Source organism: Micropterus dolomieu, linkage group LG01, assembly GCF_021292245.1.
Source record: "Micropterus dolomieu isolate WLL.071019.BEF.003 ecotype Adirondacks linkage group LG01, ASM2129224v1, whole genome shotgun sequence".
In the NCBI taxonomy this organism is placed as follows: domain Eukaryota; kingdom Metazoa; phylum Chordata; class Actinopteri; order Centrarchiformes; family Centrarchidae; genus Micropterus; species Micropterus dolomieu.
The window spans coordinates 4,216,981-4,230,348 of record NC_060150.1 but is presented as its reverse complement, the minus strand read 5'-3'; the positions used below and the strand labels follow the sequence as shown (position 1 = coordinate 4,230,348).

At 39.8% G+C, this 13,368-nt stretch overlaps 1 protein-coding gene across 1 annotated transcript; it reads right to left on the bottom strand.

Moving 5' to 3' along the window:
* Nucleotides 1-1,050: 1,050 nt before the first annotated feature.
* LOC123970574 (protein downstream neighbor of son homolog) lies at nucleotides 1,051-8,708 on the bottom strand. The gene is made up of 12 exons (XM_046048668.1): nucleotides 8,168-8,708; nucleotides 7,212-7,286; nucleotides 6,914-7,114; nucleotides 6,646-6,824; nucleotides 5,992-6,067; nucleotides 5,732-5,834; nucleotides 4,990-5,098; nucleotides 3,259-3,411; nucleotides 2,930-3,128; nucleotides 2,775-2,844; nucleotides 2,464-2,594; nucleotides 1,051-1,515 (listed from the first exon to the last, which is right to left on the bottom strand). The coding sequence occupies exons 1-12, from the start codon at nucleotides 8,594-8,596 to the stop codon at nucleotides 1,375-1,377; spliced, it is 1,866 nt and encodes a 621-aa protein (XP_045904624.1). The 5' UTR covers nucleotides 8,597-8,708; the 3' UTR covers nucleotides 1,051-1,374.
* Between the last annotated feature and the right edge of the window lie 4,660 nt (nucleotides 8,709-13,368).

Below are 13,368 nucleotides of genomic sequence, written 5' to 3'. Positions count from 1 at the left end.
AAACATGCCCAGGGCCAGGCCTGGTTAGTACTTGGATGGGACACTGTCTGGGGACATCCTTTTTCACGTCTCTCTCCAAACAGCTGAGGACGCTGCTGCTGTTTCACTTGAGGCAGAGGTCTGAGAAACGGATCAGTTGCAGCGTTTCACCCTGTGTTGCAGCTCATTTACTGTACTATATCTGTTGTCATGTGAATTGCTACCACCATGCTAAATAAATATTTGCTGAGCTTCTTGGTATCATTTTAAATGAAACTTGCATACTGATGTCAACATCGATCAGAAACCATCCAGGTTGAGGGACATCTTTTACCTTTACAAAACAGCCTTTTATTGACTTTAGTGCGTCCTTCTATTTCTGTCTTGTTTTATATGTCCTTTATAACTGTAACACAGTTGTGGAATCTTATTTCTTTTTAACTTGGTCATTTTAGATTGCTTGATTTGGCTGTCTTTAAATGAGTTTAATTTGTGTTCAACCATGTGAAGCACTTTGTAACTGTTTTACGAAGTGTAGCATAAATAAAGTTTATGATTATGTGATGAAAGTATTGCTAGATTTTATTTAAGTGTTAGGACTAGGGCTGGGCAATAAAACATAAGAATATAACAAATGTTCAATAAATATATAATAGAATTCATTTGAATCACAAATTAGCACTTATTTTTCTAACAAGATATTTATTTTATAGAGGAAAAGGAACTGAAAAAAGATTTTACTTCATTTTACTGTTGCATATTTGTTGAAAAAAAGATTTTATCATAATTGTTTTGAATGTTTTACCTCATATCAATTAACCATCTGGTTTCTTCAACTTTCACTCGGATGCAAAAATCAGCCTTTAAACTTGACAGAAACAACGATTTGACATTTATCGTTATATTTATCGACACTGATTGATCAAGATAACATTTTTTTTTTGCCATATTGTCCAGCCCCAGTTGGGACCAGACAGTATGAGGACAAAGGACAAGAGAGACAATTACAAGGACTTGAGAAAGCCTACATGCAGCCTCCACAGAATGAATAAGAAAACAAGCGGCAAAAACTAAATTCACACAGAGAATGTGTTTATTTCTGCAGCCTTCCAGTCCTGGAATACAAACTCAAAACATGTGACAACGCACCGGTAATTTAATATGATAAAAGTTGCACTGAAAAAAATGTCAAGTGAAAAAAAATGTATCCAAAATACAAATTTGAAGTAATTGAAATGCACTTTAAAAAAAGCAAATTAGGATTGTATTTATCTACATTAAAAATACATTCAGAATGAACCAATCATATACGAGAGCACAGCTTTAAAAACTAATTTAAAAGCAATAAAATGTGTTTACAAATGCATTTTAAAAGAATTATAAACTCAGAGGACGTCAGTTCTTCCAGGTGTAGCTGTAGTTGTTCATGCTGATGTGAGTCAGAGCGGTCTTGCCCAGGCTGGAGGGCTGCTGAAGCTGCTGGATGGAAGCAGGATGAAGACCACAACCAGACAGGTCCACCGACCCACCAGTATCCTGCAAACACACAGACAGCTGGAGTCAGTGCATGTTTAGTGAATTACCACTAGGTGATGTAATAGAGACATATCATACCACTGCATTCCTACCAACAGACAAAAACACAGATCCATGTTCAGATTTATGCTTTGAAGAGGCAGGACCGACACCGAAAGTTATCTGAGCTACTTCATTTTCTGTGCCGTGTTGTTTTCTAATGCCATTTATACTCAAATAATACACTAAATTGAAACCATGAGGCTAAATTAATCAAATACTGAAGCATAACTTGTGTTTAAACCGCAGTTTTAGAAGCCCAAAACTGAGCTCAACAGAAGCTTTGAGACTGTTTATGATTCAGGTAGAAAGAAATAGTGAAGACAGTAATTTGGGTTTAAACAATGGGAAGATACAGGTTTGAACAGCTTCCTGGGCCGTACAGCATAAGCTGGCTTTGTATAAAATGTGAGGAAGCTCAGATGAAATTAATGTTTGTGCCAAGTGTTGATAAAATAATAAAGTAAATAAATGAGAATGCTATTGAAAAATATCTGAAATTGGCAATTTACAACCACCTTATAGACGGTGCCTAACTTCAGATCATCAGTGTACTGTCAAGTCTCGCCTGATGTCAATTTCAGATATGATTGTCAGAGCCCTGATCTCAACATCATCCAGTCTGTCTGGGATTACATGAAGAGAGAGAAACAACTGAGGCTGCCTAAATCCACTGAAGGACTGTCGGGAGGGAACCTAGAAGAATCGATGCTGTTTTGAAGGCAAAGGCTGGTCACAGCACATATTATTGGCATTTAGATTTTTTCTTCTGTTCACTCGCTTCGCATTTTGTCAAATTGACGAATATAATCTAATAACATCTACATTTCTGAAAGCATTCTTGCGTTACAGCATTTCTTTCACGCCTGCCTAAAAACCTTTGCACAGTACTGTATGTGGCCGTCTTACCTGTTGCTTGGCGGTGTGTGTGTTCATGACAGCAGTAGGTGTGTGTGTGTAAAGAGCAGCTGAGAAGTTTCCTTTCTGTGCAGACCGAAGGAGGGTTGTGATGGTGTAGAGAGAGGAGGGGAGGATAGGCCCTGAAGGAAACGGAAAAATAAATAAAACATTTCAGTTAATTACATTAAAAACTGCACTCATGCCCTCAAACGGCAGCATAGCCTTTTGCCATCTTTGGGTTCAGAAATGAAATGAAATATTAAACATGGGCTGCAAAAATGTATGAATATTTATAGATTCAAGATCCTGCAGCTTTGTACCTGTGACCTCCAGACTGCTGATGTTCTGGAAGGTGGAACCAACCTGGCTCTTCACATTCACGCTGCGGGCCTGAAAAACAATCTCAATCAGACGGCTGTGTGTGTGTGTGTGTGTGTGTTCACCGCGTGTCTATGGCGTGCGTTTGCCGCCATACCTTCAGCGTGTGCATTGCAGCTCCTCTGAAAGCGATGGGAGCCAGCAGCGTCGGAGGTAAGCCAGCCTGGGAACCGGCTGAAGCCACCACACTCCTACAGTTGATGAGGAAGTTGATGAGGGTGAAAGTGTGTGAGCCCTCCACACGCACCACAGACTCCGGCTTGTGGTCCAGCGACACAGCGTGACCTTCCTTACGACTACGCCAATGGTCAAGGAGCTGTGACTGGTTGTTGTGTTGCATGAAACTGGGCATAAAGCTATCTGCAGGAGCCTGAGCAAAGCGGAACGAAACACAAACAGGACAGCTGACAGTGTCAGAGAGGATACAGTTGTATGGAGATGCTGTCTGGCTTCTTGATTTTGTCCTGGACTCCCATCTCCTTTAGCCAGGAGAAGCTGCCGTCTTCATCTTCGTCGTAGCCGTCATTCCCTCCTTCATCACTTGCCCGACAGTCCTCGCCCTCTTTCAGCTCAGAACACCTGCAAGTAAAATGATTACAATGATAATAAATGTCAACTCCACCAAAATCATCATTATTAGACCTGAGGTTAGGCTCATACAGCATGCAAATACGGTTCTTCTTTAGCTCGTGCATTCAGTATAGTCCTCCTCCCAGATGATGCAGGTTGATTGATCTCGTAGTATGGTAATCTACTGAGTGGACAGCAAATCTGAATACTCACTAGTAAGGCTGAACGATTAATTGTAGGGCTGCAGCTAACGATGATTTTAGTATTCAAAGCTTCAATAGATTATATCAACGATTCATCGATGCGTCGTTTAAGAAGTACTTTTGCTTGGCGGCGGCGCTCCTCGGCACCCAGTTAAGGAATGACTGTGACGTTACAACTCGCGGGCCAGAAAGGAGAACAACAAACGCACGTGTGCACATTTTCAGCTGAGTACTGCGGCTTACTTTGGCTCGCCTTCAACTAAACAATCAATCAGGATTTCAGTTCATTGCTAAAGTTGCCGTTACCTTTCTGTGGTCCGCTGGCAGAACACCTTTCTGTTCAGCCGCCGTCGTGCTGTTGCCAAGGCGACATAAGTTTTGTTTTACGGCGGACGGACTGTGACATTAGAGAGTTGTAGTTTTCTTTAGCTTGAAATAATCCCATACTTTGGAAACTTTCTTCTTTGTCCCTCGCTGTTTTCTCTCTCTTCCTCCACTTTGCAAACAGCTCCATCATAATCACGTCGTGTTCACAGCGTAAGCGCGATGTGCGACAGTAATGAATGTCCGTGCGAAACACTGTGCTGTATAGTTACATGGATTAAACGAAGCATCGATGCAAAGAATTTGTTGAAGCATTTTATTAAATAGATTTTATCTGGAAGATTTAATCGATTTAATCGATAAATCGTTTCAGCCCTAATTAATTGCATTTGCGATATTATCGCGATGTGATAAAATGAAGATTTTCTAATCGCAAAGGCTGCGTTTACACTCTGGTCACATGACACCCAAGAGTAAAGTAGTCTGCAGACGAAGCATCAACTTGGCACGTTACGCTGTACCTTGACTTGTTGTTGTATAATGGCCTTAAGTTTGACAGAAGCTGACACTACAGAAACTTTAGTGTTACACAGGGAATGAAAGGAGTAACTTGGTGGGTGAAATCGTCGGTGCCATCCGATGCTTTGACAGACAGGAAAAATGCACAACATGCACGTGTAGTAAGGCAAGCAAATTGTGGCGATCGGCGCTTATGTCTCACACACACGGCCACCAGTCAGCTCAGGAAATATCTGTCCAGAAGAGGCCCAGTCTGTCCTCGAGTTACAGCCAGTGCACTGCTTACCGGCATCGGAGGCTAATTACTAAGCCATGACTTGACTCTAAAATTATCTTTCTCATATTATTAAAATTTGATACTTCTTCTCCACCATGGCTGCATCACCCAATTTCATTATAACACAAATCGCAATATTGGTAAAAAAAAAAAATCTTAATTAGATTATTTTCCTAAATCGTTCAGCCCTACTCACTAGCCACAATGTTGGACCCTGCAGTGCAAGTGAACAGTGGAGAGAGAATGAAATGAAAACACACTTACTCCTGTGCTTTCTCCTTGGGCTCTTCCTCCTCTCCCTGGGACTCTGTCAGGTTCTGTTGCTCCCTGCTCTTCCTCCTCTCCTCCACTAGAGGGAGACTGAACTCTATACCTAAACAGATACACAATATGTATGTAAGAGCTGGCGATTTAATGTCTTAATGATGCTGGCACTCTTCTGATCAATCTTTAACATTATTTTTTTTCTTTTTTGTTTAAGTAAAATGCATTTTGGTTGGTTACTTGTATTTTCTATTTGACATTTGCCTTTGTAGAAATGTAGCAGTCATGCTCAGGGTCCACTTTATAGAACATAACATTAGTTCATTACAGAACAACTGAGAACACGGCAGCCTTAAATTAAGAAGCAAAATAATCAAAATGAATTATAAAAACGGATAACATGTCTTAAGTATGGCAGAGGGATTACTTAAAACACAGTTCCAGGCAATTATTGAATTCTTGCTGTTAATTTGTCTCAAGTATTTTAAAAAGGCCATATCAAAAACCTTATATTTAAGTGACATGACATTAGCTAATGGGCTCAGGTTCATAGCTTCCTTGCCCAAAAAAGGAAACAGGAAGGCCCACAAACTGCACACTGCAGAGAGGCGCTCCTGAGCTACATTTTTCAGCTATGTCTCTGTGAACATAAGGTGTAGGATTTTGAATGTGTGAAACATTTTGATGACTCCTAGCCTTAGGATTAATGCCGTGAAAAGAAGCGACCTTGGTTATGACTCACCCTCGGCCTTCATTGCCTCTCTGAACCCTCTGGTCGTAGGAGAAATGAAGGCAGTGATGCTGCTAGAGCCCCCAAGACCTGCTGCCCTGAACAACACTGTAAACTGACAGAACAGAAAAGTTTTGTGGTCATTAAAACTGCGGTGAAAATGCCCTTCAGTGGTAGTATCAAAAAATACACCACGGCAGACAGCAATGCACGCTACTACCACATTGTATCGTTATTTAATAAAACATAACCTAAAACCCACAAACTCTTACCTGATAAGAGCAGAGATAGAAGTAAGGACACAGTCTGGACTTCAACAGATTGTAGAGAGACGACAGACTGACTGACCTGAAGAACACAGAGAGAAAAGGTTAATATATCAAATGTTTCAAAAACAAACCTGCACTAAATTATGTGTTTGATATACGTTAGAAACTAATGTGTTGAAACAGTACGAAAGCATTGATGATCTAGCGGTATCTCCGCCGTTGTCGTGTTGTTGCAGTGTTATTAATGCTGCAGGTGAAACTAATGTCAGACACTGCACTAGATTATGTAACTTTCTGAAACCGACAAGCCGCCATTCACGTTCACTTTTACTGTGATTGGTCAGCTGTGTGACGGTGAGAAAGGAGCAAGAGTTTGAACTTCTCTCTCTAGCTCTCTTTTCCTTCTTAACACAACCAGTTCTGTCACCTTTAATGTTAACACGCGAGTGACACACTAGGAGAGGGGGAATGAAAACGCGCACCCGTTACGACATATTTAAACTATGTCTATTAATGCAAAACTAAAAGACATCATGAAATAAAAGTGTCTCCCTTTTGGGTTCTGAGGACAAGTGATTTACAGAGCAGATGTTTCTGCTGTAGCTGACAAAAAAAAAAAATGCAATTTGTGTCTGAAACCAGTATCTCCAGCCTCACCATTCACTCATGAGACTTTGCTGCAGTGCTGTATCTTGAGCCCATGGGGTGCTCTTCCCAGTAAAGTTCCTCTCAGCGTTGATCCTGGGGAACAGAGAGATCCAGGGTAGGGAGGGGTGCTGCCAGTACACCAGACTCTGCTGGAAGGCACAACGAAGCTCCGAGCAGGACCTGGGATCCTGCAAGTCGGGGGCGGAGATCATCCACTGAGTGAGTGACTCAACATGACACGACACATTAAAAAAGAGATTATCACAGTAATGTTTACCTGCAGACTGTGCGGCAGAGTGCTGAACTGAGCTCTGCAGTGCTGGCTGAGCCCCAGAGCTTCCTCCTGGGCTTTGGGATGCTGTGCCCAGGACAAGGAGAGCGGGGAGGTGAAGAGGAGGCGAGTCTTCAGGCTCCAGTCTGCCGGGTACTCTGTGCACATGGGAGGAGCTATGGACGCGGGAGCGATGGCCTGAGGACTCTGGGAAGAGAGATGGAAGAGGATGTTTTTAACACGTTTTTGAACGAGGAGAACGAGAGACAGGCATGAGAAATAAAAGCACAGAAAAAAATCCAACCTTAAGAAGTGGACTTTTGACGTCTTCCTCCTCTTCTTCAAACAGAGAGTCATCTTCGCTGAAAGTGACACTCTCCTACAGCAGAGGACAGACAAAGTCACATTGAGGAAAAATAAAGCCTTTAAAGAAGACACATATATTTCCATCTGCTAGACACATGGGCGTCATTTATTCCAAAAAATAGCTTGCAACAAGAAATGTTGAAGAACAAATGAAAATGCTTTGAGAAAGGTTCATTAGCACAATAAGGAAACATGCAATGCAATTTAAATATAGAAGAAACAAATGTGCATTGTCCTTATTACAGATTACTGCAATACTTTTATATTTTGAATTTTCACCTGCCAACTGAATTTTCTGTTTCCTTATATATAAATAAATAAACTAAGTGTTTCCTTATATATAAATTAAAAAACTAAGTGTTTTATGCTCGAAATAGTCTTGGAGAGGACTCATATTTCAGAATTGAATATTTCTTAAAACTGGTGTTAAAATATCTTCTTGGTCTTGTGAACCCAATATTAATTGTGCATCATCACATTTGAAACGAGTAGGGGCTGCAACTAACGATTACTTTTATTATGGATTAATCTGTTGATCATTATGACGATTAATTGATTAGTTGTTTGTTCTCCCCCAAGCCCAAGATGACATCTACAAATGTCTTGTTTTGTTTACAACCCAAATATATTCAGTTTACCGTCATAGAGAAGGAAATAAACCAGGAAATAATCAAATTTAAGAGCTGGAATCAGAGAGTTTGGAGATTGTTTCTTCAATCGATTATGAAAATTGTTGGCGATTAATTTAATAGTTGACAACTAATCGATTAAAATAAAAGTGTATCTTTCCACAATAATTTGAGCCCTTAACGTTATGTCCTCACCACTTTCCAACACAAAGACTCTTGGCATAACACAATTATAATTTCATGTGTAGGTATTATTAGAGCCAACCTTCCTGGAAGTATCTCGGTGCTGGTGTTTTTCCACCTGGGTCAGTCTGAGAGGTAAAACTCCTCGACACTCTGTGGACATGTCCTCATCTCCCTCCGTCAAAGTTTTCTTCACCTTGTATCTGTCAGCCGCTTCTGCGTTTCCGTCGTCGTTGTAAACGAGGCATTTCTTTCTCGGACTGTAAGTATTTTCAATATTTGCGAACGGGTTTCTGCGTTTTATCCCGCCTCCGGAGCGACTCTGGGTGTTGAACAGCGGCCCCGGGGAGAACGGCCGAACGCTGTCCGGGGATGAGGCGCTTTGTCCGGGGCTGCCGGTGGATCCGTGGCCGGAGAAGACACCGGCTTCGCTTCGGGCTCTTTTCCTCCTCATTCGCATAATTTCAGCCGGTCGCTTGAAGCTGGGTGAATAGCCTGCCTGTTGAGACATACTGAAGAGTAATAGTTTGCCAAAAATACCAGAAATTAAACGACAAAATGTTAAAAACACAGGACGCGCTGGTATTTTGTTGTTGCGCCTTCCTCACTGTACAAATTTGGCGCGTAGTGTGGTGACGTCAAGAGTACCGCTAGTGTTGCATTTTGGGAAATAGAGTCAGATTATGACTTAGACCATAACATCACATCCCATATCTTTCTTAAATTTGGAAATTAAATGTAATGTCTATTGCTTTACACACTCTATGGTCTATTCTGGTTTACTATAAAACCTATGAATTGATAAGAGCAGGAATACGTCACTTTCCACGGCCACGCCCCCTTTTGGGGGAAAACGAGCCTGTGAAAGGGCTAGCACCAAATTTTACAAAAACTATTGGCACCATGCCTAAAGCTGTTGCTTACACAACAATAAAACACGTAGTTTACATATTTCTTTACTTCCCTAAAGAAAAAGAGACATATGTGGCTTCAGTTCATCACCAGAGAAGAGGAAAATGGTCAACTGCCTGTGGGACCCGGCCCGTCAATAGAGTAGCCTAGCCTTCTGTGGCAAACACTTCATCACAGCTTTCTTCTTAATGTGAGTAAATGACATGTGTGCCGATTGTTCCTGTAGATCAATGAGAATCAGAAAAGAGTCTTAGTGATGGTAAGTAAAGATTTTACAGTTAAAAGATGTGGACCTACAATGAAACACCTGCTTTTAGACTGGACATTGGTTTAACAGTCAGTCCACAGACCCCTGCGAGCAAAGGGTAGATTATTGTAATGATAGTAATTCACATAAATTGAGCTGACCTATCTTCTATTAATGTACCTTACACTAACGCACACCTGTTTTGTACTTCTCGGCTTGTACGCACAACTGCTATCAGTGGTTCTTAGCGATGTAGGCCTAAATGACATTGGACAGACTACCAAAACAGCTAAATAAAGTATCTTAAAGACAGAAAAAGATTGTATTTCTGATATGACTAGTATCAGAAATACATTAGATTCAATAATGTAGTTATTATGTCAGGGTGTTGATGGCGGCAGACGGAAAGGACGCTCATCAACCATTATTTCTTTAATTGTTTCTAAAGAATAACGGCGGTTGGATATAACATAACATAATTGTTTACCTGACTGGCCTTATGACTTGGGCTCCTAGACTGTATAAAGCAATTCTATGTTTTTATAAGCCTACATTCTATTAAATTGGCAAAGACCTCAGAATTTGTCCCCAAAAAGGGGTGGGGGCATGACGCAGGGGCAAAGTACCCGGATGTGCTGCTCTGATCTATAATAACTGTACAAATGTTCATGGGTTCTACAATATATCATGTACTTGGTGTTGAAAATGACTATGAAAAGCTACTTCTCATTATTATGTATTTCTTAATATTTTCAATTTAATTAATTAATACATTATATATTTTTAAATATAATTAATAAACACAAAATAAACTAACAAAAAAGCTGGAACTTTTCTAAAACAACTAGATAAAATATGTTCTTCTTAAGTCTATGCTGTTGTTTTCTCTAATGTCTATGGTTTATAGGTAATTTACCTTATATTGAAACCTTTACACTTTGTTTTAATTTTTAATATTGCTAAAACCTATGTATTTTTTTAAATACATCTTTTTTGTTCAGTATTGAAGCAGAATTTTTTTTTTTAATTTACATTTATATGTATGTATTGTTATTGCATCTAAAGTAATACAAGAGGTTAAAGTTCTAGGTTTGTTTTTTTCTTGGTATTAATGACATCCATTCCTTCAGCTAAATGTAAAAAAGTTATCTTATTGTAGTGATAATTAACATTTTTAACAAGAGTCCCAAACCATTGCATGCTCAACTGACACCATGATTCATAGCCTAACTGCACACAAAGCTTTGGTTTTGTAGCAGGCCTTCATCTCAAACATAAATAAATAAATAAATCTGTTGTCTGTCATGGATTTTGCCATCAACACCTCTGTCCCTCTGTCACAGTGATTAATAGAACATTATGTAAATTTAGGCTCCCTGTTAATTTCTCCTTCGTTTGTCATTAGTGTGGGTCATCAATCACATCTGAATCTCAGCCATGCACCAAATGATGGCTGCTGTTGGGAAATCGATTCTTGTATCTGTTGGTAGGCTAGTAGAGACAAAACTAGTGCCTTAAGCGACAAAAGTGGGATTCAGTTTTGAATTGATGGCTACTGTCCTTATGCAGGGCTGCTGAAATGTTGTTATGACCTTGACCCCCAAATGAACACGCATTAGGCCCCATTTGATAAGATTTAGTCCAAGCGACCCACAAGGGAAGACATTATTTGTTGGTTTCCTTTACAGATAACAACAATAAAAATGCCTAAACTCCTAATGGGATGCTGAGTGCCTCATTTCATTCCCTCTCTATGAACTCTATGAACAACCTGTGTCAGGTGAGGAGAGTAGGCAGGTGAGGCAGAATCTAGAAGTTTTTTAATTGTATATGATCAATGGGGCGTTCCTCCATCTCTTCCAGTCACAGAGTGATTTACAGCCCATCCCAGGACGCTGTCACTTTTCCCTCCACCTTACTCTCCATTCCTCAATCCCACATGGAAGTGGAAAGTTTATGACCAGCATTACCGACTTCTGTGACACAATGAATGCAGATCGCCAGGTATGCAAAAAGATCCTTTCCCAGGTGTATTGTAAGCGAGGACAGAAGGTGTGATGTGGATGAGAACTTGAGGCCAAATGCAGAAGACAGGGTTGACTAGCACTGTTGTATTTCTAGCTTTACTAAACAAGTATGTTGTGAGTTTGTGTAGTTTTGTAATAAATCACTGGAATTACTTTAGTTTCATTTTGTGCACCTGGTCTGCAAACATGTGGCAAGAATATTTCAACATTTCTGCTTCATTCCTGTGACATATACTGTAAGGCATATAATGAGTAATACTATCACACTATGAGTGTTAATAGTGTTACTGGTAGCAGACAGATGTTGCCATTCATTGCATTAGTGCATTTTGGATGTGAGATAAACTGTTAACATGCTGAGCTGCATGTTGTAAAGAGAGCTATGTGATGCATTTTGAAAAAGTGAACTCCTAGAGGAATGTAAGTTAGTAATTGTAAAACAAAAACATATTCTGCATTGGACAGAATGCAGTTAGACCACTAGATGTCACTGTTCACAAAGGATTATTGACTATCCTGTTCAAGCCATCGATTTCTAGCCATCATTCACTAGTTCAAACATGGGCCTTTTCTCTCACATACAAACTCCTAACATTTCACTGTCCCATATTCACATCCTAACGATAAGAATCGTAGAATAAAATCATTTTGTGTTGAAACCCTAACCCCAAGATTAACTGTAAAAATGGAGGAGATCAGAGGAATAAAGGACAGGCCTGCAAGTTTAATAAAACTACATTTAGATCATTTATCTTTTCAAAGTGATATGTGCAATTGAGACCAATTTAACATCCTAAACACTCAAGCACAGTTGGCTATATTGGCCCATCCCTGCATGAACATGGCTATTCATCTTTAGGATTTAAAATACGTATTTTGCAGTTTACGTTTTTGGACACGTGTCCTTTAGCTGAATGTTTGTTGTTATGTTAAGAAGAAACGCATGTCTGACTTAGTCTTTAAGATAATTTCTGTGGATCCTTTGACTTATAATGTTGCAAACATTATTAATAAAGAAAACAACATTCAAATATCAAATACTATAATACCTTACCAGCTAAACCTAGAGGAATACATCAAATATTCTATCATATCTGCCTCAAACTAAATGTGAAGTGACCTGTAACAAGTACCTGTTTACTCCCTCTTCCTATTTCCCTAATGAGGAGGACAGCCAATCACCAAACATCAAATTAGTTCCTGAAACTAGCTTGATTTAGGTGAACAGCGAACATCATGTATGCTTTTATTGTTGTCACACCATAAAACTACGTGACATTAACAAATCTTTGACAACAAAAGCAAACTTGTATTCAGTGTAATGGAGTAGCCTCCTTAATGCAAGCAAATTCAGATTTAATTGGACTAGACATGGAAAATACTGGCTTGAGTTTTTTTTTTTCAGTTTAGAAAAATCATGGGACGCTTTAAACCTCACTCATGATTCTCCTATGCGTCCGAGCTCTTAAAACACCTATAATTGACATGGTTGGATGACGTTTAATCCCAAAAGGCCCCAACCTTATCAACAAAGTTAGTTTGAGCATACATTTTTATCAATTTACCATGAAGCATGAGGCCATGACAAGCTCTCTGCATTGTTTCCTCTCAATGACAATTGAGCCTTATTGAGCCATATTGAGTTAATCCGGGCTAGCTCGTCCACAGCGTTAATCTCAGCACAACATTTGGGATGCAATCTGTGTCTATTAAAAGCATCCTCTGGCTTATTCTGTAGTGATGTTCTCGCTTTTGGTTTCTCTACAATGTGAGCTTGTCAGGTCAATGGACAATGCTTCAAACCTTGACATGGAGGTGGTGTCTTACACTTTTTTTAAAGGCTGGAGTTTGCTAAACATTAACTGGTTTGTAGTGTCAGTCTGTGGACAGTGACAGAAATACAGTAGTTTTGTGAAGAAATAAAAAAAAGAGAGCTTGAGAGAGAGAGGTTGAAACCCTGCCTAGACTCTCATCTCAGCACAGCAAAGTTACGAAAACTTTTCAGACACAGCAGAACCCTCAATTCTGATGATGAAAATGTACGAGAGGGGAATTCAGAAGCTGTTGCACCACACTGAAGCGCCTCCGTTGAAGCTG

Bases quoted from the DNA above. Each gene is read 5' to 3' on its own strand.
- LOC123970574 (XM_046048668.1), bottom strand. From the start codon at position 8,596: ATGTCTCAACAGGCAGGCTATTCACCCAGCTTCAAGCGACCGGCTGAA. The intron at 6,068-6,645 runs GTGAGGCTGGAG...TGTGTTCTTCAG, and splicing joins CAAAGTCTCATGAGTGAATG to GTCAGTCAGTCTGTCGTCTC. The intron at 2,595-2,774 runs GTACAAAGCTGC...CGTTTCCTTCAG, and splicing joins CAGCAGTCTGGAGGTCACAG to GGCCTATCCTCCCCTCCTCT.